General features: G+C 42.7%; 2 protein-coding genes across 6 annotated transcripts in view; one reads left to right on the forward strand and one right to left on the reverse strand.

The window, feature by feature from the left end:
* prkg2l (protein kinase cGMP-dependent 2, like) lies at positions 1-12,971 on the forward strand. Of its 5 annotated transcripts, none has more exons than XM_025060656.1 (21): positions 1-457; positions 1,286-1,485; positions 1,577-1,945; positions 2,809-2,975; positions 3,152-3,265; positions 3,800-3,905; positions 4,388-4,451; positions 4,556-4,633; positions 4,794-4,888; positions 4,992-5,060; positions 5,246-5,344; positions 5,429-5,576; positions 5,655-5,791; positions 6,406-6,495; positions 6,670-6,811; positions 6,885-7,048; positions 7,156-7,278; positions 7,358-7,420; positions 7,572-7,638; positions 7,752-7,903; positions 12,435-12,971. In XM_025060656.1, exons 2-20 carry the CDS (start codon positions 1,367-1,369, stop codon positions 7,845-7,847), a joined length of 2,310 nt encoding a protein of 769 aa, XP_024916424.1. In that variant the 5' UTR covers positions 1-457; positions 1,286-1,366; the 3' UTR covers positions 7,848-7,903; positions 12,435-12,971. The 5 variants fall into 5 exon arrangements, with proteins under 5 accessions (XP_024916424.1, XP_008319655.1, XP_008319654.1 ...); XM_008321433.3 differs by having other exon boundaries at positions 1-453; XM_008321432.3 differs by having other exon boundaries at positions 1-453; positions 12,438-12,971.
* Positions 10,230-26,117, reverse strand: part of LOC103386982 (uncharacterized) — a 22,344-nt gene continuing 6,456 nt past the window's right edge. Inside the window, exons 3-9 of the mRNA XM_025060666.1 lie at positions 22,689-23,470; positions 17,232-17,393; positions 15,368-15,527; positions 13,639-13,754; positions 13,164-13,291; positions 11,025-11,132; positions 10,230-10,923 (exon numbers count right to left, since the gene is read on the reverse strand). Of these exons, the coding sequence (XP_024916434.1) occupies positions 11,033-11,132; positions 13,164-13,291; positions 13,639-13,754; positions 15,368-15,527; positions 17,232-17,393; positions 22,689-23,470 (1,448 nt within the window). The 3' untranslated portion in view covers positions 10,230-10,923; positions 11,025-11,032. The remainder of the gene's footprint in view (positions 10,924-11,024; positions 11,133-13,163; positions 13,292-13,638; positions 13,755-15,367; positions 15,528-17,231; positions 17,394-22,688; positions 23,471-26,117) is intronic.

Here is a 26,117-nt window from a genome sequence, read left to right on the forward strand (position 1 = left end):
GCCCCCAAATTTGACATATACAGCATAAAACCAGTAGGAGTGAGAAAACACAGAGAAGAATACTTATAGGTACATAAAAACACAACATATATCAAACTTGTCAGGTATTACTGCAGTACGATCTTGCTTGTTTTGTTTTTTTCTTTCTCTACAGTAATTAACGTCATACATCTCCTCTCTGTCAGTCTCACAAAGCCCACAAGGGGCAGCCAAGTGTTTGAATTTCATCAGCAGACCCTCTCAGAACAGAGAGCTTTAACAGATGAGGGTCATTGTGCTCGTGCCTGGCAACGGGCTACGATGCAGCTGCTGGAGAAGCAGAACGAGAACCAGATCAGTTCTGTTCCAGGACTATAGCACTACAGCACCTGTTTTATATACGATTATCTTAAAAAAAAAAAAAAAAAAAAAAATTCATGAAACAACTTTTGCTCCGCTTCCGCACAGTTGTGAGTAGGTGAATATTAAATTCCTTTTTTTATGTGAGAAGAGTATACGATAAAATCCAACTGTAGGACTATATTGTAGTTTAAAACGTGTAGTGACGTAATAATGTCTATTTGTTGTGTTGATGGCACTTTTAAGTCTGTACGTTTGATTGTTTTTAATACGAAGATAACAACTCGCAGCGTTTAAGAAAAGACAGAAATTGTACGTAGTTTTACTTTTTTAAAAAGTTTTTCAATGTAGGAAGCTAAGTTGAACACAGAGTCAAAAAATAAAACATTTCTTTATTTTTGTTGGACGTAGCTTCCTTCTTTGCTATTCTTGTTACGGTTGTTTGATCGTTTTAACCAACTTAGAACTAAGTTATATTTGACGTCTATTTTTATAGCTAATTTATCTCAATATTCTCAATTTAAAGTTAAGTTTGACTCTCTGTAGCCTTTTAGCTTTTTTCTACATACGGTAATTAAGAGCTAAATTATTAGCTGAAGTTAGTTTTCAGCTAATTCTGTGTTAATTACCGAGCTTTAATTTTACCATATGGCTAATATGGCGAACTTTTAGCAATTTAAAGTTGTAGGGCTAGGTCAAAGTTTTTTTACCCGCTGAATTTTAATATTTTTCTACTTTAAAATGATATTTTTTTGGTTTGTGGAACTTTCAACTGTTGAGCATTTTATTTGAGAACAGTGTGTTTTATGCGACATATTTAATCGTTTTTTACTTGTTTTTCTACCATTAAATATTTGTTATTAATTATCAAGATGCACATTGTGTGCTATACAGTAATATTTATTACATTAAATTAAATTATTTTTGTCAATTTTGACTCATTTAGAATTCAGACAGCAGTGACAGGAGACAGCTCTCTGTCCACAAAAAACATCTTTGAGGTGGAGTTGCCTCCTGGTCCATTCCTATGGTGGTCATTCGGTTCTCAGCCATGGGCAACGGTTCGATAAAAGCCACCGGGGTTGAGGAGAACAACTGCCTGGCCTCTGTGAACAAAGTTCCTGCTCTGGACACAAAGGCCCTCAGGTGGGCCACAAATCACACACCCACTGTACACCCTAATGTTTCAAAGGTTTTATTTTCTACTAGAGAAGACTTAACTGGGCTTTCTCTTTAGATTGCGGATTGCTAATCTCGAAGCCGCACTTGCTCAACGAGACCAAGAGTTTCGAGCTCAGACACATCGGTTGCAGCAACTGCAGAAAGAACTGGAGGCCAAGGTCCTCCAGATCGACAAGCTGGAGGACGCCATAGGCTACAACAACACCATTCTGGGCCGATCTCCACCCATGCGATGTCACCGCAGCAATGACTTCTTCAGTGTCATCAACCAAGGTTCCGGCCGCTTCCACCAGGTGGCCGTGGAGGTCCACCGCAGACTAAAGGCCAAGGAAGGAGTCTCTGCAGAGCCCACCTCAGAGAACTTCTGCCCAGGACTGAGGGCAGAGCAGAACGTCACTGTGAAGATGGTCCACAAGGACTCACAGTAAGGCAGACCACGTCTTAGAAAAATGAATTAAACAGAATAGTAGTAGCTGGTAACTGTGGGTTTACCAACCACTGACATAGTCTGATTATCAACTGACACTTTAAAACAACCTCTGTCTCAAACTTCTGCCTCAGGGGCAGTTTCCACCACACACACACACACTCCCAGTTGTCTGCCATGAAACAGTATCTAACACTGTCTGGTTTTCCTTCTTTAACCAGTTATATCGACACTATTACAAACAGGACGTTCGTAAGAGCCGTTTTTCAAAGGCATAATTACCATGATTGGATAATAAAACAACACTGGGGCAAACAAAGAGCCACAGCATCTTAATGTGTCCCAGCCAATCTGGGTGTCACTTACACAACCTCTGCTGCTCCATCTATAACACTAACACCAACACTAACACCCCCCCACACACACACACTTATGTCATTCAATCAGCCTGCTCCGTTTCCCAGAATGCACTAGCACATTGAGAAATCACAATATGTGTGATGTGCTAATCAGGGATGCTCAGAGAGGTGTACAATGGAGTCATAAATGTGCATGATTGTATTTGTGTGGCGTCTCCAACAGCCAATAAAAAACATCCTGTGGCCACAGACGATCCCAGTCACAGATACGTCCCAACGTTGGAAACATGACAGCCAACAAAGATTATTATATTTATTTTAAAGCAGTAAAAGCGGAAGCAGGAACTAAAATAAAAACTTTGGATTTTGGTATAGGAATTATAGACAATAAGACATGATCCTTATACAGTAAATATCAGCCTTGAGTAAACAACATTATTTAAGGTTGATGTTTAGTTGCAGCACAAACCGAGTTAAACCTCGTTGTTGTTTTGCTCTCAGCACAAAGAAACTCATCAACGACGCCATCGCAAACAACGACTTTCTGAAGAGACTGGAGCCTCAGCACATGAGGGAGATGATGGAGAGTATGTACGAGAAGGTTTACACCAAGGGGCAGCTGGTCATCCAGGAGGGGGAGCCTGGAAACTACCTCTACGTCCTGGCCGGTCAGTCTGACACAATACAACGGTCCACACACAGAATGTGGCTCAGGTGGACGTCACCACGTGTCACTACCATATGAATACAGTCCAAGGGAATTTTTTTACAATTATATATAGAATATATATTTTTGTACTGACAGATTAAAATCGGTGCCTTTTGTGTTTCCTCCTAACACCAGAGGGTTTACTGCAGGTGGTGCAGAGTGGTAAGATGCTCGGGGAGATGCGTCCAGGTACAGCCTTTGGAGAACTGGCCATACTGTATAACTGCAAGAGAACAGCTACGGTGAAGGGTGAGTGACAGGTGATGAAGACGATGATGAGGATCACACTACACTTCCTGTCAGCTTAACACACTGTATACATAAAAAATAAACTCCCCAGTGGTGATAATGTTTGACAACCACGACCGAGTCAAGTTCAACAACAACAACATCGTTACTGAAGGAAAGAAAAAGAAAGACGGAGCTGCACCAGTCACAGCTGTGTGATGTCAGTCAGGAAAAAACTGGAGCAGAACAAACACTTTGTTATTTCTTTTCTCAGCCAAGTAGTAAATAAGTTTATATATAACTTTGCAAAAACAAATACAATCAAAATATTGGATTTAGGAAATTAAATATATTTTTGAAAAAAGACAAAACTGAAAACATTCTGACATTATCTCTTGTATGAAAACATGATTCTGACATTATCTCTTGTATGAAAACATTATTTTTTAAAGCGTGGTTGAAATTATTTATATTTTTGTTCCAAATCTATCTTTGATAAAACAAATAAATATAGATGTAAATATAATAATCACTGATATTTCCACTCTCATTCAGCCGTGTCCCAGTCTCACATCTGGGCCCTGGACCGTCACACTTTCCAGACCATCATGATGCAGACCACGCAGGCCAGACATGAGGAATATTTCTGCTTCCTGCGCAGGTACAGACTCAGACAAACGGAGTCTCCGTGTCTCCTCACACTGACAGATGATTTTTACACAATAATGTCATTAAAACAGCGCCTGTTTGAACAGCGTGTTCTCTGCTCACCGTCAACTCTGTGTCAGCTTGGTTCACGTCATGACATTCATCCCATGTGACCTCAATTAAAAGACACAGCCTGGAGACAACCTGTCAGAGGCAGCGACAGTGAAACCTTTCAAGAGGAAAAACAGATTCCAGACTCACAGCAGTGTTTCACAGAACAGAGACAGAGGTGTTGAATTAACAACAGTAACTAACACTAACCTTAACTAAGGTTAGCACTGGTTCTTGCTCAACACACCATACCCAGCCAGACAGGATTCAAACCTCCAACAAGCACATTCCCTCCAACCACTAGACCAAAGGCTGCCCTCTAATGTCATCATTCCTCCTGAATCATCAACGTCAGTCATGTTCACTTGTGTGTTCTCCTCCCAGTGTTCCGCTGCTCCGTGACCTCCCAGAGGAGAAACTTGCCAAGATTGTTGACTGTCTTGAAGTAGTGAGTTTTAACACAGTATTTCTGCAGCCCACACACTTGTATTGTTTCTGACAAGGACAAATACTTTCAGACAAACTACAGTGATGACCTTTACTTCTCCGCAGGACTGTTTTGAAAAAGGAGAGTACATCATACGAGAAGGTGAAGAGGGAAACACTTTCTTCATCATAGCTAAAGGAGAGGTGAGGTTGACTTAGGTCTAAACTAAGGGCTGGAGACCAACGTGGTTTGAGGGGGGTCAGGGGTCAGCGGGCTGGAGACCAACGTGGTTTGAGGGGTCAGGGGTCAGGGAGTATAGTCTGAAACTGTAAAACAAATGATTGTAATGTTTTGTGTCTCCAGGTGATAGTCACTCAGAGCACAGAGGGGTTTATTGAACCGCAGGAAATCAAGACGCTGACGGTCGGAGATTATTTTGGAGAGAAGGCTTTGATCAGGTTGTAGACTTTGAACTTTCAGCTAACTGAGTCAGTTAGGATATCAAAATGCCACCTAGCCTCTGAGCCTGCGTCGGTTTCTTACTCTTGTGTTTGTTCACAGTGAAGATGTGCGCTCTGCCAACATTGTGTCCAACCAGAACGACACACACTGCCTGGTGGTGGACAGAGAGTGAGTAGATCTGACCTGGACCACGTCACCTCACTGCAGTGTAGAGGTGACGGTGGCATCTACGGTTGTCGTGGTGATCATGTCATTTACTTCTGTTACAGCTACAGTAAGATGAGTTGTTTTTTCTTAGTGATTGAAGTGTTCTTACCGTTGCTGTTTTTTTCTTTTCGTCCTTTTCTCTGCAGCAATTTCAACCAGATCGTTGGAACGTACGAGGAACTTCAGGCTTACTTGAAGGAATACGTCAAGGAGCTTTCCAGGAGCGACCAGAGGAGAAACGCTCTGTGAGTGAACAACAAACAACCAAACATTATTGCACCTCTTACTGACCTCAGTGTTGCAGTAACAACAGGTCACCTGTTCTCCAGGGCCTACTCACCTCAGCTGGACTCTGTGGAGGCTCAGGAGATGAGAAGGCTTAGAGAGAAGATCGCTCTACTGCCTCAACACCAGCCTTTCCAGCAGCTGGAGATCGTGGCCACTCTGGGCAGTGGGGGATTTGGACGAGTGGAGCTGGTGAGGTTCTCCACCCAACTGCAGGAAATGGTTGTCGTCGTCTTTCGGTTTCCTCCTCACTGAGCTCCTGTTCTTCAGGTGAAGCTGAAGGACGAAGACACCACCTTTGCTCTGAAGTGCATTAAGAAGAAGCACATAGTGGACACCAATCAGCAGGAGCACATCTACTCTGAGAAGAACATCCTGCAGGAAATAAAGTCTGAGTTTATCATAAGGTAGAGCAGAACGTTCTCCTCCATGAGTTCTGATGGAACCTTTGACTTCACATCGATGCTCAACTCTGGGCATTTATTTAAACACTCAGCCGTTTGGTTCTAGTCAGGTTCCTAGGCAACCGGCTGCGGAGAATGTCTCCCCACCAGGTGTCACTGCTGCAGAGATTTATCTGTAACTTGACTTTTAAAGAACAAAACTCGTTGTTTAAGTTGTCTGTTAGTTATCAAGGACAGGTAAATAAATACTCCGACAAACTGGCTTCATAACACCACCTTCACTGATTACAAGGTGGATTTAAGGATGGTGTGGTAAAAAAAAACAAACACTGCCCTAGAATATAAACGCTGTGAGCCTTAATAACCTGGTGAGATAAGCTTTGCCCCGTACTAAAAATGCAATTATGAATGTTGAAAAAAAACCAAACAAATCAGATGAAAGAAAATTCAAATTCAAATATAATCAGAGAAGGCTCTTAATTAAAGCCAGTCTTAACAAGTGGCTTCAAAGACAGAACCACTCGACCCAGGAATATTTAAATACATTAAATTGGTTGATTTATTGAAAATGTTTCTCTTAACCGTAACTACCTTTGACAAATCGACGTTGTTCACAGATTATTCCGTACATTTCGGGACAGTAGGTTTGTCTACATGCTCCTGGAGGTTTGTCTTGGAGGTGAGCTGTGGACCGTGCTGCGGGACATGTGAGTCATTGTTTTTCTATCAATTACAAAAATTACAAAAAAAAAAAAGCAAGAAAAAAGATCCTGTCATTTATAAATCTATTAAAATCCCACTGAAAAGTTTAAATGAACACATTCAATGTTTATACTTTTATCATTGTTGGTTTTATATGTTTTATATGTTTGTATCCAAAGGGGTTATTTTGATGAACCCACTGCCAGGTTCTGCACCGGCTGTGTCTTAGAGGCCTTTGATTACCTCCACACCATGGGCATTATCTTCAGAGACCTAAAACCTGAAAACCTGCTGCTGGACACTGAGGGTTACGTCAAAATGGTTAGTAACTAGTTAGTTAATATCATCTGGTATAAATGTGTCTTTTACCTGAGATTTCAATCCAAACCCTCAGGCAGACTTTGGCTTTGCTAAAAAGATTGGTCTGGGAAAGAAGACCTGGACTTTCTGTGGAACCCCAGAGTACTTGGCCCCAGAGGTGATCATGAACAAAGGCCATGACTTTGGAGCCGACTGCTGGTCCTTGGGAATTCTTATATTTGAACTGCTCACTGGCAGGTAAGTTAGAAATCCACAACTCAACTAAAACAACTAACTTTATCTGTAAGGACCAAACAGATACACAGAAGTTAAAAAAACAAACAAAAACCCTGTCTTTCTTACAGTCCTCCATTTTCTGGCTCGGACCACATTAGGATTTACACCATGATCCTCCATGGCATTGAGAAGATAGACTTCCCAAGGAGGATCAGCAAAAGACCAGATGACCTCATCAGGAGACTCTGCAGGTTTTTTCCCGTTGCACAAATTTTAAACCACTGCGTAGTTTTAAGGACTCGTCACAGAGTTTTTGTTTTTCTCCCTCAGGTTTAATCCAGTGGAGAGATTAGGAAACAGAAAGGGAGGCATCGTCGACATAAAGAAACACAAGTGAGTTCATACTTCAGCTAGTCTGCCCTTCTAGCTACTGTAAAAACACCCAACACCTAAATAAAATATTAGCACAGTTGAATTTCCTTGGTCACTGGTGAATTGTTTCCAAACTTGGATCAAACTTTTTTTTTTTCTACCTATGCTGTAGGTGGTTCAGAGGATTTAACTGGGAGGGGCTGAGACACCACAAGCTGTCGTCTCCACTGAAGACTGAGGTGAAGACGTTTTATGAACAACTTACAGGCACTACATAAATTATAGTCCTGCAGTAAAACCATCTGCTCAAAATGTTTGATTCTAAGTCAGTGTCTCTTTTCCATCTCCACAGGTGAAAGGACCTTTAGATTACAGTCACTTTGACCTGTTTCCTCCAGACACAGAAGAGGTTCCTGAGGAACTGTCTGGCTGGGACAAAGACTTTTGAAGAGACGCATCATTTTATCTGCAAGCAACAGCAGAAGACGACTCCTCTGAGCTCTGGTGGGTCATATATATATATATGATATATATGTATATAAGTAAGAGACTTAATTAAATGTTAAAATATAAAAAAAAAAATTAAAATCTGAACATCTACATACGTCACACCGTTCTAGGTTTGAAAGAAGAATGTTTAAAGACTTGGAGGAGGTAGCAGTTGTAGTTACCACTTTGGGCCACACGAGGTCAGTGAAGTCTAGGGAAGGTTTAACGTCAACACAGAAACTGAACAGTGCGACAGCATGTGGAATGAATCAGTCGGTTACAGCTGTTGAACTACTGACTCATGAAAACTGGATCTGACAGGATCTGAACCTGACTTTAGTTTAAAGCAGTCAGAAAAACTCCAGGTGTCGTCCGTCATGAAATAAAGACTGGTTGGCACTCACAGAACAATGGGGATGTGATGCATCTAAATGGTATGCAGCCATCCTAGATGTGAGAGAGAACATTTCATTTGAGGGAGTGGTCTCCTACACAGAACTTCTGATCTCCGTCAACATCACTGTCTAATAATCTGCAACATCACGTTAAGGCCATAATGTGATTTATTGTAATGTAAGATTCACTGAGAGAGAACATTTCATTTGAGGGAGTCGTCTCCTACACAGAACTTCTGATCTACAGAACTAAAAACCTTAACCAACCTTGTTGAACCTTAGCTTCAAAAACTTCAAAAACTAACAATGTTCTCAAAATGGCTAGAAGTCAGTCAAAGAATTAAAAAAAACAAACATGTAAAATAAATCCCAAAATAACAAACCCACTTATGCTTAAAACTGACAATAGCTCAATTAAATAGTTAGATATGAACAACCACCTAGGATTAGCTAAGTGCTAAATTAAAAATGCAAATGCACAACAATTATATACTTGTCTCCAAATTTATTTTTAAAAAATACACTTTAACAAAAATGCTGCACATATAAAACACATACTGCTGTTTGACATCATATAGATAAACATCACTGTATTTACAACAGAATAATAAAAAAAAACCTCAACAAAACTCTGCCCTTTTAAACTGAATGATACACAGTCTAGGTATTTATTAAACCTCTGGAGTAAAGTATAATCTTATAATGAAAATCTGTCACAACAATATCACAGAAGCATCACTACCTTGAAGTTCATATAATTATATTCACATTCACAAAAACACTTTTCCAGGTCTCTTTGTTTAGGTACAAAGTCAAACACAACTTTTATACATTTTCTTTAATAAAAACATGTTTTTGTTAATATTGATCCCATGTAGAGGAAAACAGAAGGTAAACCACAACAGTCAACTGGATGCAGCTGTGAACTCTTTGTTCATCCTCGTATTTTACCACCGTTATTCTAACCAGGCTGTATCACAGCTTCAGACTAAAGGTTTTCTCTGTCATCAGCAGAAAAAGTCATAAAACTGGTTTTCCCGCATAAACCTCAGCGGGAACCAAAGTCAGCAGCAGTTATTTTTTAATGGAAAACAAAACCACCGTCAGTGCTGCGGATCGACAGGCTTTTACACAACACTGTGGTGGAAGCCTTGACTTGAACTGTTAACTGTGGACAAGACGTAGAACAATCACCAGTAGAAGTGACTGACAGTTGAAAAAAACATTAAACTTAGTGTTGGTTTGAATCGTACCAAAAAGCCCCCCCCCCGAACCCCCCGTTGTATCCATATGAAACCAGCTCTGCTCTTGGAATTTTCTTTTTCTAAAGTTGTCAACCAAAGGTCACACAAAAGAACTGTCGTCAAAATGAGGCTAAAACTCAGGAACTGCCAATTTTAGCCATAAATGTTGAACATCACCACATGACTACAGAGAACAGCTGAACATTTCTAATATCTGAGTCAGAATCTGTGACAAACACAGACACACACCTGTTATTATTTCTTAGAGTTGACTTACTGTTGAGGTCAGGAGCGGCCATGTTTGTTTTGATTTGTTTGTTTTTCATTTGAAGTTGATGGGATTTAGTTGTTAAAACCTCAGCTAAAAATCTTTAAACTTAAGAAAACAAACTAACAGAGAATCTGTTGAGTTACTCCAGTCACACCAACCAGCTGCAGCTGTGTCAACCAGCTCACCTGAAACTCATTAGCATCTACACACTTCCTCCAGCAGGGGTCTCATGGCCACGCCCCACGTCTGAAACAACCTAGATTTCCAGTGGATGGAGTTCTGTTAAATCCTGCAGCACCTTCAGATCATTGTGTCTAAATTCTTGAGGTATTTTTGGCACAAACTATTCTCAGCCTTCACAGCCATTCTAACAGCTGCTGGTGAACTGCGGTACTGCACCCAGTCAGGCATATCTGAACATTTAATAAATCTTTTTTTTACAGCCTGTGGTCAGAGTGTGGAACGTTCGACCTCAGTCTTTCTGTAACTGTGTATCTGTGGTGATGTAACACTGGAACAGTCGGCCAATCACAGCTCCTCAGGCGTCACGAACAATCTCTGGACGTCAAGAAAACGTCAAACATCTCGTCCGAGTTAATGAGCTGAAATATTAAGAATAACAGAGGGGGATAATCCCAGCGTCTGCTCCTGAAATTAAGCAGCAGTAAAGTGATAGTGTTTGGAATTTTCAACTGTTACACAAGAGCGAGCGGTGAGCCTGGTGGGGAGGCTGCCCCCCTGTGGCCCACCTTATCTGCAGCCCCTAGTTTAATGTGATGTATGGGCCGTGCGTTACAGTACGTGGACACATTATCTCTGCAGTTACACAACGCTGGACTGTACTTCACACTGGAACGTTCTCAGATTCACGCTGCGTCGATGTGTCACGTTTGCAGCGTCTTCATCAAACCTCCGTGGTGTAGATGAACCAACAGAACATCACAGCAGGTCCCAGCACCAGAACCTCGTCCTCTTCTCTCTCTGTCCGTCTCCTCCTTCAGCATCAACATCCCTTACACCAGCATCAGCTCTTATTTTCACATTCCCATCTTTTCTTTGTACTTTTCCAAAACAGTTTCTCTTCCTCTCTGATTTTCCTCGATGCAGAACAACTTCATATCCGACCTGAGGATGAGAGTTCAGAAGAACACACCTTCAAAAAACGATCCTCGGGTTTAAACCAAATACTGTGGTATTTTTCATCAGGTGTTTCTGCGCTGCAGTACCTCCGTGTTTATGGCGACCAAGGGAAGTCCGTTTTACTCTGGTGGCCCAAAACAATCATGGAGTTCCTGTTTCTGTGAGCAGCAGGTTCCACTGGTCCCAGATCAGGCCTGTGGGAAGAAGATAAAAATGTTATGATTGGAAACCCACATTGGTGACGAACATCTGAGTCGGATCAGTTTGCAGGTTCAGCCCGGGTTCTGCAGTTTGAGAAAACATCTATTGTCCATTATTCCCACAGTCGGAGAAGGAGCTGCAGCAGCGCAGTGTTGCCGTCCCAGCAGGGAGGGCGCTGTTGTTGTTTTTTGACAAATGCTGGATCGCAGCCAGTTTTCTCAGCAGGCGTGAGATTAAAACAGAGGCAGATTCTTCTTCTGCCCCAGGCTCGGAGGTGAAAAACCTCCGCAACCTGAGCCCAAGCCAAAGCCAGGTCAGGACTCTAGGAGGTGCTGAAGAGTCTTTGAGTTCTCTACGCTGTCCAACTGTGGATGTTAAAACCATGGCCTGCTGGCTGGATATGGTCCGCCAAGATTTTTAATCCAATCCGCTGGATATGGTCCGCCAAGATTTTTAAAATTATTTAAATTACAGTGAAGATCACATTCATTTAGCCTTCATTATTTCTGCATTAACATTAACTACTAGATGGCGCACACCAGGCTTGCTGTAGTCTATGTCTTTTCTTCACCTTCATCACTGAAATTCCTATAATAATAATCATTCTTTAAAAAGATGAATGTTTTTATACGATACATACATGTATTATACAGTATATTTTTACAGTATATTTCTACAGTATATTTCTACAGTATATTTCTACAGTATATTTCTACAGTATATTTCTACAGTATATTTCTACAGTATATTTCTACAGTATATTTCTACAGTATATTTCTACAGTATATTTCTACAGTATATTTCTACAGTATATTTCTACAGTATATTTCTACAGTATATTTCTACAGTATATTTCTACAGTATATTTCAGTGAATATAAAGGATCCTCCACCAGAGTCTCCCACTCCTCCACTCATACCTCAGAGCTGACTCTGAAACCCCTTCTGAGCTGCTGCCAAAGCCGGGTCAGGACTAGGGAGAGGCTGAAGAGTACTCCACCTCCTCTCCAGATTCCTCCACCGTGTGAAGTCTCCAAGAAGCAGCAGCTCCAGTCAGAGCTCTCATATTTCTGCATATTTCCCTTCTCTCCTTCTGTCACCCAGCCTCCAGGAACCTGTCACGTCTTCTGCAGCTCGTAGCAGAAGCTGTCATGACATTTTCCACCAACCCCCCCCCCCTCCGTCCCCCCCCTCCACACACAGAGAATGTTCTTCTTCTTTCTATTTTTACCAACTCTTGTTCACTGCAGCTGAAGAATTACCGTTCTTTTTCTTCTGTCTTTTCTCTGTCTCCAGCAGATGGAGCTTCTTTCAGAATAGGACAAAACAAAGGAGCAGAGACCAAGACAGAAGTTGAAGGATTGGACATTTGACCATGTCTCAAACCCCGGGACAGACGTGTGTCAACAACTGAGGCATTTTGTTTGTGGTTTGATTTCTTTTCACAACGATGTGGACCAATAAAATGTTGTTTTATTAAACATTTGATCTGCTGTGTGGTTTTATCTACATCAGCAGATGTTTGTTGTTCTGCTGTGGTCATCATGTACTGTACTGTACTGTACCGTACTGTACTGTACTGTAAACTGTACAGGACAAGTAATTGAATCCAGGATCATGGGGTGTGTCATCACTACAACAGAGAACAAAACCAAGTCAGAAAAAAAAAAAATCTCAAAAGACAGACGTGTCCTGACGTCACACTAGATTTTGTTGAATTCCTATGTTTTTTTTAAATACAGTAAACATGTTTTTTTGAATGCACCAAACTCCATTATCAAATCATGGATTTTCCCCCAGGTTGTTGTTCCACTGCTGCCTCCATCACTTGTTTTTTTTCCCCAGGTTGTTGTTCCACTGCTGCCTCAATCACGTTTCTGTTTAAAGAACAGAATTTTAATTGACTGTTGAACACTCCTCTCATCAGGCCTTATGTTTTGGTGACTGGATGGCCAGAAGAGGGCAGTCTTTGGTCTCAGAGAGGCAGTGATGTTGCCAACATTTACAGCAGAGTGAGGACGTCACCTGTAGAGCTGTGGACAGGACATCTTCAGTGATGGAGAGACCAGTCCCAGTCTGCTCTGGTTCCTGACCTTTGACCTCTTCACCAGGTCTTTGACCCGACCCCAGGTGTAGTTGTAGTTGTCGCTGAACTGAAGGAGAAACAAAGTTGAAGGTGACTTTTTCAAACCTGAATCTATTCTAGTTTCAGCTGCTACAGCAAGGGTCTCAACCCCTGGCCTGCGGGCCAAATGGAGTCTATAGATGTCACAAATCTGGCCCAAGATCAGATAATTCAATTCTGTTTACGACGTATATTTAAGGTGATTCTGTTTAGTATAAAAACCTGATTTTTTTTCATAATATTCAAATATTCTGTTTAGTATAAAAACCTACTGTTTATTTAAAGTTTGTTTTTTTGTTAAAAAAACATGAAAGGAAAACCTTAGACATGACACATGATGAACGTTCTTCCTACATTCGTGCGGTCGTGACTCACCCTGCGCTGGGGGAGCTGGGAGAGGCCCTCGGTGCTGTCCCCGAGGAATCGAACCTCCCCCTCAGTGTAACTCCTTCTGTTCAGGCTCCTCCTCCACAGAGCTTCGCTCCTCGAGTCTGAAACACAAATCAGAAACCAACAGCAGTTACTTACAGTGTGGGGGAGAGTTAGTTCAGGGTTTGAACCTTCAGTCATCACGGCCTTTGATAATAATTTAGTGCAGTCTGTTTAAAGGGATAATTCAGGAGTTTTAGAGGAGCGGTGCAGCAGTGGACCAGAAATCCACACCACGTCTGGGTCTCCAGCCTTAAACGGTCGTTCTGACTGTGAAAAGTCCACGTTGATCCCATGGTGACCTCAGGAATCAGAAGTTAGTTTGTTTTCAGCACACTGAGACAAATACTTTCATATATACTGAACTCCAACTGTTTGATTCAAACACCACAGATCGACTACACATCAAGTTATATCAAATTATTAAAAATTAACTAACACCAAAACCAGGAGCTCATTTACTTTTATTCATTTTCTTTTTTTCAATACCATAATCCTGTGCTGTTTCTACAGTAGTTTTAAACACGATGTTTGTTTCTGTTTCTTCCCACTGACAGAGTGACAGAGTGAACTGACTCTGGGTCTGTGTCTCATTAGAACCACTCCTGTCACAGTCACTCAGTTTTCCAACAGCTCCACTGTTGTTTGGCTGCTGCTGCTGCTGCTGCTGCTGCTGCTGTTATGGACAGATGTTTGACGACCGTCGTCAAGAACTTCATCAAAACCTCAGAGTCTGAACCAGTTCAGAGAGAAATGTTTCTTTTCTTTCCTTCTGTTGTGATGTTGAAAACAAACACACTTTCAACTCTCCCACATCCATGAAAACACAACAGAACCTGCCCCCCCTCCCTGCCCCCTTCCCTCCCCCTCCCTTTCAGAGGAGATAAGAAAACCCCTGAAGTCAGAGGCTTCATGTTTTTCTCCACTAGGGACACTGTTTCCTCTTGAAACACCTCAAACCTCCTGTAGATGGAGCTACAGTCGACCTAAGACCCCCCCCCCCACCTCTCTTTTCTCCTCACTTTCTCGGCCTCTCTTCCAGATCCAGTTTCCTGTAGGTCAGAGGACGAACCAAAACATTTCAACTCTCCCAGGACGTTACATATTCCCACCAGGATGACGGGAGTTTGGCTCATAATTCCATCCTTCCTGAGGGGCCGAGGCGTCCCTCACCTGAGCCACCCCCCCCCCCCCCCCCCCCCCCACCCCCACCACCGGTGTCCACACATTTGGACAGCTGTGTTCCTGGAAACAGCTCCTCATTGGCCAAATCAGTGGCTTTCATTAGTCGAACTAAAGGGATATTAAACTAAATGCTAAGCTAACATATTAGCTATAATCTGCTAAACATGACTGAACTGGACAAAAAATGTGGGCTACAAAATAGCTAATAATTTATATATTTAGGAATATTGATTTATTTGAATTAATCGTGATTAATTGTTATCAACTTTTAAACAGTGTGCTCAATACTGCCACCTGCAGAGCTGGAGTGTTTGCATCATTTATTAGTGTGTCTGATGTTGGAACTGAAAAAGATGTAAAATATATATATATATTTATGTGAAATATATATATGTACAGTATATTTATGTATGGTTGTATTGTACTGTGATTAATTAAGTGAAATGTACGTTTTAAAAGTTTTAACGACCACATCAAACCTCATCCTCACCTGTGTTTGGGGTGAGAGGATGCTGGGTGACCTCCGGGATGGTGGACAGGTCAGACATGGTTCCACTGAGCGACAGGAAGTCGTTTCTGGACTGTCTCTTCAGAGCGGGCTGGAAGATGAGACTGGCTGCTCCACAGCTGCAGTGTTGGTGGAAGAAGTCCTGAAGAGAAGAGAAGAACAGAGTTTGTCATGGTTCAGAAACTGGTCCTGTCTACAAAAGGCTGGACTAAAGTCCAACAACCACTGAACTGCACCAGTGCTGCCAGCAGGGGGCAAAGTGGACGAGTCCACCACAGGTAGACCTGGAGTTTAACTGATCCAGGATTGGTTAATCTCTCTGTGTGTGTTTAACCAAACATGAAGACATCAGGATGTCCACTGAGGAGCTCAGTTTGAAGCTGTGAAGTTGTGTTAGCGCCCCCTGTAGACGTGACCTCACGTTCCCTCCTCCTCTGACTCCTGTTTACAGTCTGAGGACAGCAGTGGGCTCACGTGGAGAGGGTGGGCTCTGTTTTCCCTCCACAACTGTTGTAATAAATAATATTTTTCCCATTAATCCCCGACGGCTGCCGAGGGAAAATAGATCGAGTTATTTTCTAATATCCTTCAATCTTTGTCCAAACATTCCTCTGTTTCTCTGCTCAGCACCGTGACCTTTCACCTCTTCACGAGGGTGCTCCAGGGCCTCTACGACAATATCACACACACACACAGATACCCGTGCAGCTTCCTTATGTAACCCACATTCACGTATTCTCCACAGTCCGACCGACGGTGACGGTTTTCCTCGGTCATTCCTCGACTTATTTGTTTCTGTTGAAGCTCTGAACGTGAACGCCGCGCTGCTGAAAACCACTGACTGTAGAAACACACTGAGGTCAGATATGACCAGGACGTCATTTTACTTCTGTGAGGTGTTCAAAGTCTGGCATGCAGACCAGAATTAGGTCTTGGACCAGTTTTGTTTCCCATAAATCCAGAGTCACATTAACATGTCTCTAAATCCTATTTCTGGTATAACAGATAAAAAAAAATCTTAATTTTAATCTTTTAATATTTAAACCAAAATGTTCAACGTTTCTGTTCATAATATTTATCAGTGTTTTCTAAAACCCCAGTGACTGATGCAGATGGTCCATTTCTTCTTCTGTGTTTCTTCACTTCCTGCTGTGACTTTTCCACTGCCAGTGAAAAGTCCATTGACTGAAGTCAGAGAGCGATTCAGACCAAACGTTCTTTCCTCCTTTTCATGGTGAAAATCACAGTAGGGAATAAAAAGAGACGCCACAGTTTGGTCCAGACTCAGAAGCTGCAGCTTTGATGTCCGTGTCAAAGTCACAGTTCTGCTCTTTAAAGTCCACCTCTGTCTCTAAACACGGACGTTAGCTGTTTATTATCCTCACGACGGAGTGGATTAAAGCGTCTTGGTGTGGAATAAAAAAAGGGTATAACAGATAAGAGTGAAAAAGAGAGTGTGTGTGTGTGTGTGTGAGTGAGTGTGTGTGTGTCGTCTCTTTCTTCTTCTTTCTCCTGCTGCTTTCATCCACTGAGCCAGCGTTCAGTCCAAAAACCCGACTCAAACGTCAGTCCAGGATTTTCTCAAAGTTCTTTTGTCAAAGCCTTGAATTCTGATTTGTTTTGTGAAAACAGTTTGGACGGGACAGGAAATGTGGGTTGGACAAAGACAAGCTTCGAGCTTTGGAAATAATAAAAACTTCTGGATGTTTGGGCTGAAGTTTTTTTGGAAACAAAAAACAGACTTTTAAAAATACTAAAAGCTAAATGTTTAAAAATGCTAAATGATATCCATCATATTAGCTAAATGTTAGCTAAAGGACAGACTCACACACTCTCTCTCTCCTACCTCTTTGGCCTTGGTCGTCCTGCTGTCCTTCTGCAGACCACAGATCTGTCTCTGCAGCTTCAGGTTGGTCTCCTGCAGCTGACCGATCTTTTCCAGCAGTTGGCAGATGTGGCCCAGGTAGCCCAGACCAGAACCCAGAGGCCCAGAACCTGCTGGCTGTTCCTGGAGAGAAAAAACCCAAACATGTCCAGGTAAATCCAGGCACCACGTGTTGATCCTCAGATACCGGAGAACTCTATCTTACGGCGCCCTCTCTGGAAAAGTAGGTCAGCAGAACCATTTTTCCAGGGCGATCACGTCAGGCCAACTTTAAAGGAGTTGTTACATTCCTGTCCAGGGCTGCAGTTCTATCACCTGTGACCTCACCTCAGGCCTCGGCATTTTTCTAAAGTTTCTTCCTGACATTTAACGTCTCAGAACAGAGAGTATAAAATCTTCAATTTTCTGCTACTTTATGAAATAGCTCCACAACTTTTCTATGCAGTGAAGAACCATTTTTGCAAACTTTCTTGTTCTGCAGAAATTCTACTAAAAACTCTTAGGAAAATCAGAGTGAATGGCTGCAAATGACAAAAGTCACATGACGTGTGCTTCATCGGTGAGGATGGTAAGAATGTGTCAACAGCTCCTGTGTGGAAGGATTCCAGAGTGATGATTTTATTTATGGAATATTGACTCACACAACTTTAAGTTCCACCGGTCAAACTATAGTTAGTTTTAGTTTCTGAACTGGTTAAAAAGTGACGAACTCTAAGAGAAATTCAAGATCCATCTTTACAGTTATTTCTGATGGAGTATCAGACCAGAAAAACACCAGAACGTGAGAAAAAAACGAATGTTTCAGGCCAACAGTATTCCACTCAGTGACATTCCTAAAAGGGTCCCAACAAAAGCAGGAAGTGAGCTCAGGTCAGGGTCTGTTTTTACCCCGTTTCCTGTTCAACTCACAGTAAAACTCCACTAAGACAAACTGATGGAAATGCTGGTCAAACAATGGTCAAGCAGACGTTACAGGCAGAGGAAGTGACATCACCATGTTTCCGTTGAGGAAAAAAAAAACTTCCTGTGATCCACACACAGTGGTGACCATGACCCCGAGCCCTGGGGACGGACGCAGTCAACCACGAGGACCAGCTGTTCTGTTAGTGGTCCAACTCTTAGAGACCACTACCAGTCAAGTCGACGAGGCCCAACATAGGGCCAACAGTCCAGGTATCCTGTCCAACGCAGCGCTAGCTGTGGGAATATCCTGTTAGCCCGATTTTACATAGAACCCAACGAACTATTTGGTTGACTGTGGGTTGGTCAACCTCTTGGACGGTCCTGGTTGAATGTTGGTTATTTATCAACTCAGAACCAAAACAAAGACCAGTACCAGTAATGGTTCTGTTCTAGTACAGTTTAGTTGTATCTGTTGAATCTGGTACGGTACCTTTTAATTTGTACATTTCTATGATGATGAGTCATTTACTACGATCAAGAAAACCCGAGGTCAGATTGGACATGAGTCAGGTTCACAGGGTCGGTCAGGTGGTTGTCAGGTGGTTGTCAGGTGGAATTCCTCTTCTGTTGGCGCCGTAACACTTTCCTACATCCAGACTTCCAGACCTACGGCAGTTTATCCTGGGTTTATTTAGATAAGGTCCTGCAGGAGATGACCCGGACTTCCTCAGGAGTAGTTGTTGACGGGTGCTTTAAGGGCTGGGCAGGGGGTGGTCCATCAACAGAGGCCGCTCTGGCTGAGCCTGGTGACATTATCAGGGCTGAGGCTGATCTTATCCACCAGTCCACAGAGACACTGAGTGATCCACAGCCAGGAAGACAGGCTAGGATTTGGGAATGCCCTCCAATCCCCTCCCCTTTGCCCCCCTTTGCCTTTTGCGCACACAAACCTCCTCATGAATGAACGCTCATCAACACACACCCTGCTGCACTTCCTCTCAGTTTCCTCCAATCCTATGAATCAAACGGCAGCAATGTGGAAGTGACAGAGGTCACAAGGATGTCAGGAGTTGGACGGGCTCACGGTGGAGACGTACAGTCAGATACAGTGTGTGTTTGTCTTGGCACAGAACACTCTGTTCAGGAGGTAAACGTTGGCTGTTGACGTCAGATCAGGAAACTCCTTATTGTCTACCAGGAGTTTATGGAAGTGGAAGAAACCACTGGATCTTTTATAAAAGATAAGTGGAAGAAACCACTGGATCTTTTATTCAGAGGCATAAAAGAGTTTCTCTCATTTTGGTGCTTTTTATTATTATTATTATTATTAATGTTGAAGGCCATAGAATGACTGTTATGTCATCTTTCCAGAAACTCTCACATATGCTGAGTCTAACAGACATTTCTTGAATCTTTTTCAAAGAAACACAACAAATATAGTTGCTAAAAAAGTTCCTTAAAACCACATCCAACATTTTTGGAAAATCTATGGAGAAACGTCAGTGCGTTCAGTTGACATATGTTAGCCTTAAAACATGAATATATGTCAAAGGTATATTTCAAAGATGTTGTAAAAAGAATTGACATTTACACTCTGATCCAGTGGTCTCCACGTTGGTATGAAAGACGGTAAAAACACGTCTTCTCTGTTCACTCTTCCATCGTCTGAAGCTCGAGGTTTCTCAATCACAAGCTCAACTTCAGAGTATAAAGTGAGTTTCCATGCCTCCCTGGAACACCCGTCCTTCTGGGGGTATCCTAGGAAGACCCCAGGTGGGTTATGTAATACATCCTGTGAGGTCGGTGTCAAACCCAGGGTCACATCCCAGCTGGGAATCCCTGGAAATCCCTGGAAATCCCTTCAAAGAGACGGTCCTCAGGCCGAGGCTCACACCTGGTTACGATGGTCTTTAGTTATTTTCATTTATTGTTGTTCAGCACTTTATTATCTATTTATATCTGATCCGTGATCCTGTCAGTCATAGTCCGTGGTCTGACAACAACATCGGCGTCACCGTGGTAACTGAACCTCCTCTGACTCCAGCTCTACTTTCCATTATCTCTGCTGCATTTTTAAAAGCTTTCCTAAAGATGACAGTGTGGGAATGGAATGAGGCTCCAGATGTGCACGGTGCAGCAGGAAAGGGAGGAAGGAGCACGCAGGTCACGATCGCGCGCACACACACACACACACACACACACACACCTCCATGAAGTCGATCATCCACACTTGTCCACCAGAACTACAACACATTTAGGGATGTTCTCGTCTGGTTATGGTCCTGACCTGAGACGGAGGTTAACAGGTTAAGACCACGGTTTGTCGGTGTTGGTGTTTTCACGGTAGTTAAGGTCAATAAAAATGATTTACCAGAAATGAAAATAAACTTCAACTAAAACAAAACAAAAATGTGAGTCTGAACTTCTGTTGAAGCAGAAGTTCAGACTCACGGTTCCACTCCTTCAGAACATTTCAAAACATCTTATTTTAATTTCCCTTCACGCTGGTGCTGATCAGGTCCGTAAACACAAGCCTTGAAAACTGACACTGAGTGTGAGATCCGACTCAGACTGACTTAAACAGGTCCATATGATGATCAGCTGCAGATATGAAAACTATGTGTTGAGGCCCAACATCTGGTCCCTGGGATTATCTGTGAATGATGATCCGTTCAGTCACAGGTGGTTGTTGTTGTCCAGTCACTGTGTTGAGTTAATCAGTTAATAACACAGTTAAATCTTCTTCAACTTTATTTTTGCTGTATCTTAACTCTCTCATACTGAACTTCATCAAGAAAACCTTTTTTTTTACATTATGACTCAGATGCTGATCCACTACTGCCAAACCTACTGAATAAATAAAGAGTACAACATCAGACCCTGTGTCTACGAGGCTTAAATCACTGATTTTTTTAATGGACTTTGGTTCAAGTTCAACATCAAATCAAAGTGAAACATTCTGTTGAATAAAAAGTTCCAGGTTCTCAACATCAAATCAAAGTGAAACATTCTGGTGAATAAAAAGTTTCCAGGTTCTGAACACATATTTGAGTCTAGTGCCCCCCTGTGCTGGGCTGCAGCGCTCCATTTGATCAGGGAAGGGTATTACATTATTAGCTCCCGTGATAAGTGATGGTTCTAACGTTTGGGGGCCACAACAGCACGCCGCCCGTCGGCCATGCTGACATGCTGGGCTCCTAAAAGCCTCTGCCGACAAACACGCCTATTACAGTGCCCCGGCCCGGGTCTCCTGGGGGCCTATCAAAGGGCCTTTATCTGGGTAAAAATGTGAGTAATTTGAGATATTTGACACCTAAGTGATGCCTCCAGGTAGACCAGCGCCAAGCTCCAGGCCTGGAACACAGAGCTGGGTCCAGATGAGAGCAGCCGGCGGTCAGCGACAGTATCGCTGGAAAAAATCTCAGTGCAGATGAACAGGTGCTGCGTGACATGTGGGTTCCTGAGGAACAAACTTCTTTATGGACACACACACACACACACACACACACACTGAGGGCTTTCATGTTTTTGGTGGCGGCAGAAATGAATGCCTGTCTACAAACATGGCCCCAGGTTGATATGATGATTATTTTTAATGTCGTGAAGTCCTTTAAAGCCTGAACACCTTTGAAATGTGTTTCATACATTATGGGTTTGAAGTCAGACTTCAGGGTTTGACTTGTTAAAACTGTAAACTCTCTGTTATTCTCCTGTTCCAAAGTCCAAAGAAAAAAAATCAGTGATTTTAGCTCAACCCAAATTCCATGGAGAAAATCATTGATTCTAGGAAGAAAGAACTTATTGATGAAGTTATTGATGAAGAAGCTACAAGGAACTGAAGTGATCTGTCTTTAAACAGCCTCAGTGTTTGAAGTAGGTTTTTCTCCAGGACCAAAGTCCTATACTTACCTACCTGTTTGAATAATCCTGACCGACACCTGTGGTTTGTGAAGCACCAGAGGCCAAAAATGATGATTTTCTCTATGTGAAAGCGAGAGCTTTACCAAAGACACAAACTTTGATTTTTTTTTCCTTGGGAAAGGCAGTTACTTTGTCACTCTGGTTCTAAAATTGAAGGCTACACGAGTCTGTCGTGCTAATAACAGCCAGCACTGACAGACCGACCTGGAGGATGACTCTGAAGTTTCCAGGAACGTCTGAAGACAGGTGATTCTGACTCTGCAGCCTCCACAGCTGTCAGCTGCTGCTTCCTTCTTTGGGTCTCAGTGAAAAACCTACTTTGATCTTCATCATTTTGGATGTGAAGTAAAAGACGCCTTTATTTCACTGTGACATGAATGAAGTGTGTCGGTGCAGGACCTCAGGACTGGGTACAGGTGTAGTTGTCCTGTTCCAGACGGACCAATCATATTTACCCACGTATTCACATTTGGTTTAGTGGAGTTAATGCAGCACCAAAGCAGGAAAACAGATAAAAATATAGATTTTTTTTGTAAGGCCTTCACATGGTATGGATTTACCAAAGAGGAGAAGACGAGATGTTTGTTGACATACCTGACTCAGTCTGCAGCATTCCTCCATGTACTCCTCCAGACCTTCGCTCGTACTGCTCCTCCTCCTCCTCCTGGACTCTGGCTCGCTGCCGTTCACGTCAGCCTTGGTTTCTGATAACGACTGTTTTTCCACACTGTTTTCCTCTGGGCAGGTCTTCTCAGGTGAAACTCTGGTTTCCTCAACCTGCTCAGACACCTCCTTGTGTTCCTCAGGGGTATTACCTGAAGGTCCGTGCTGCTCTCCTTCTCCATCTTTGTCCATGTGAAGTTCTGGTGACGAACAGAATTCTACTGAATGTACTGAGATATTGTCCTGAGGATGTTTGGGATCCTGTGTCTCACAGTCCTGTGCTTGTTTGACCAGCTCCTCTGGGAGAACGGTCGTGTCTGAGTTCAGGTTGCAGGAATGGCAGGACGACTCACGACTGTGGACCACGAAGCTCTGCTCAGAACCCATGGGTGTGGACGGAGAGTTGGCTCCACTGGGCAGGTCCACACCAGAGTCCTCAGACTCAAACTTATACAACCTTGGCAAATGGGAGTTTGAAAAGACGACAGGCAGAAAGTCTGTCCCTGTTTGAGGAGGTACGGAGTTGTCGTTCAGATGTGAATCCGTCTCATGGACCATGGTGAGGTCCGATCCGTCCTGCTCTGAAGTGGAAACTGTTTGGTTGTCGGCTGCACAGTCACTAGACGCGAGGACTTTGTCCTGAAAGCTGCTGAAGAACTTGAGTTTGGTGAGGACCACCTCAGTTTCTAAGACGGCGTCTCTGTCTCCTTTACCTACGAGAAGACGAAGAAAACACCAGGGTGAGTGGAAAGATTGGCAGAGTTGAGAATTTCAAATGGTTTCACTGAGTTTTTAGATGTTGTGAATTTGTGCACCTGAGGATATGCACTGAGTTTTTAGATGTTGTGAATTTGAATTTGTGCCAAAGCCACCTGAGGATATGCAGAGAAAAAATATTATTTTCATAAATAAATATTAATTCTATTTTTCACAGAACCTTTCACCTTATGTATTTTCTAAGACCTGTCACATTTATATTTTAATTTAGTTTTTTTTGTTTATTTTTGTCCATAAACCAAGAATGTTCTTAAATAATAAAAACAAGACAAAACAACCAAATATTGAATCCAGTGTTTTTTAGTTCCTAAAAGCCTCCTAACAGGCTGCTGGAAATATTTTCACACAGATTCTCAAAAGTCTCTCCTAACTAAACAAAAGACCTGGAAATTCCGGCGCTTTTGCCAAGTTCAAGTGCACAAAGTGCACCTCAAGTCTGCCAGAATGTGGCTTTCCTTCACTTAACCCTTTGAACATCAGCCAAATTATATAACAGCAGATCTGATGCACAGCTATGAATCATTTTCTCAGGGTTTTTGTGAACAATGTGGAAGTGCAGGTATTTCAAACATCCCATCAAGCGGCTCTGGTCCTGGTCCAGGTCTTTGGACGACTAATGGCCCCCGTGCACCATCACAGGGAGCAGGGACGGTGAAATGACCACATGCCTGAGTGACTGGTGTTTATGTGCTACAGCAGAAATATCTCAGGAGCCACATAGTTTGTCATTGTCCTGGACCTGGAGAGTCCAGCTTTGATCTGGAGCTGACGTTAGGACTGAGACAGACAACTGTCCAACCAACGTCCTCTCCACTTTCTCCGTGTACGAAATCTGATCCGTCCAGCTGCCAATCAAATCACAATTCCCAGCCTTCTGAGCTTCAAATTTAAAGTTGAAGGAGGGCAGACGTGGGGGTCCTGATTAAAGTCAAGGGTCCTTCTCAGAGTAGAACAGCGGTGGTCCACTCCACTGAAAGAATTCTAAATCACGCTGCTGGAGTTTGATGGAGTTTTCTCAAATAAAGATCAACTCAGAATAAAAGAGTGGAGCGCTCATTTAAACGGGCTGAAGAGACGGAGTTGGAAACTGTTTTCTTAGTGTCTCCATTTGGTCCTAAACTAAAGAACGTTTTTTTGTTTTACCCATAAAAACTGATTTTCAAGTTATTTGGATAATGTGTAGACCGGTGCAGTGGTTGTCAGTGGCAACTAACCAGTTGACCAACAGCCAGTTAACCCAAACAGCCACAGACAAAATGGCTGCCTCAGACCACTGGCAGTGACCAGTAGTGTGAGCCGGGGTAATTAGACTAACAACCCGTGAGCAGATAACTAGCAGAGCACAGCCGTAGTTTTGATAGTTTAACAGTGCAACTGTATCTCAATATAAAGGCCATGAAAACGTGTGGGTCAACCTCTGGTTCACAGCCAGCCCTCAGGGCGTAGTACCACTGATTTTGGAATTTTCTACATTTCCTGTGAAATTAGTGTAACACGCCCTTAGATTATCTTTCTCAATCAGTTCATATCCTGTTTCTGAGTGTGAGTCACACAAAATCACTACTTCAAAATGTCAACATCCTGCCCACCTCCATAAACACACACACACACACACACTCTGTACAGATCTGTATTTGCTTTCGCTTCGTGTCCACAACAACTCAGCCAAAATCATCCACGTCGGTCGTGGATCTCACAACCTGCTCCGTGGAAAAATTCCTGACAGGAAGATTTTCTCCGGCACAGTTGGCCCCGAGGGAGGACAGAAGTATCAGTGCTTCAAAGAAGATCCATTTAAAGTCTCATATTTGACTTGGCCACTTCTTCACATCCAACTGCAGGAAGTGACTGAAAACCTACACCGGTGGTAAACTAAATTATTGATGTGGAACTGGAGGAAATGTTGAATTCATAACCTGAACTATGGGAACGTGTTTAAGATCAACGATCAACTGAAGCTGAAAGTTACTGCCACAGTAACCTTCAAAACATTAAGATTTGACCTGATAATTAAAATCTGCTGCTGTGTAAATTACAATATATACACAGATTTAGGTATAAAGTATTTAGAAAAACTTTTTGCCGTGGTGTGGTGGGGTCATGTTGTTGAAAAAAACGTGACTCCCAAAATAAATTCACCATTTGTGCAGGAAAACACAGACATGTCCTGTTTTTGTCAGTTGCGTGCAGAGCTGGACACTGATGTCACAAATGAGGCCGTTTGTTTTCCACTCTGATCTCACTGTTATGGCCACGTTTGTCTGTTTTGTCTTTACTGCACCAGCCTAAATGAGTGTTTACCAGCGGCTCAAAAACGACTGTACGTCATGGACAGTGATTACACCAGCGGTGATGCAGGAGGACGGCATGGAAAACACGGAGCTCCTGACAGGAGGACGGCATGGAAAACACGGAGCTACAGGTGCCGGTGACAGGTGCCGGTGAAAAAGGAGACATTTTCCTGCAGCTGCAGTGGATTAGGTTAAAAATCTTAGTGTCACAGACACCTGGACGGTCAGTTCTGAGCCACAGACGTCCAAACTTCTACAGCTTCACAGTTTCCAACTGTCAACTTTAATTTGT

The sequence above is a fragment of the Cynoglossus semilaevis genome, chromosome 12, assembly GCF_000523025.1.
Source record: "Cynoglossus semilaevis isolate Cse_v1.0 chromosome 12, Cse_v1.0, whole genome shotgun sequence".
NCBI classification, from domain to species: domain Eukaryota; kingdom Metazoa; phylum Chordata; class Actinopteri; order Pleuronectiformes; family Cynoglossidae; genus Cynoglossus; species Cynoglossus semilaevis.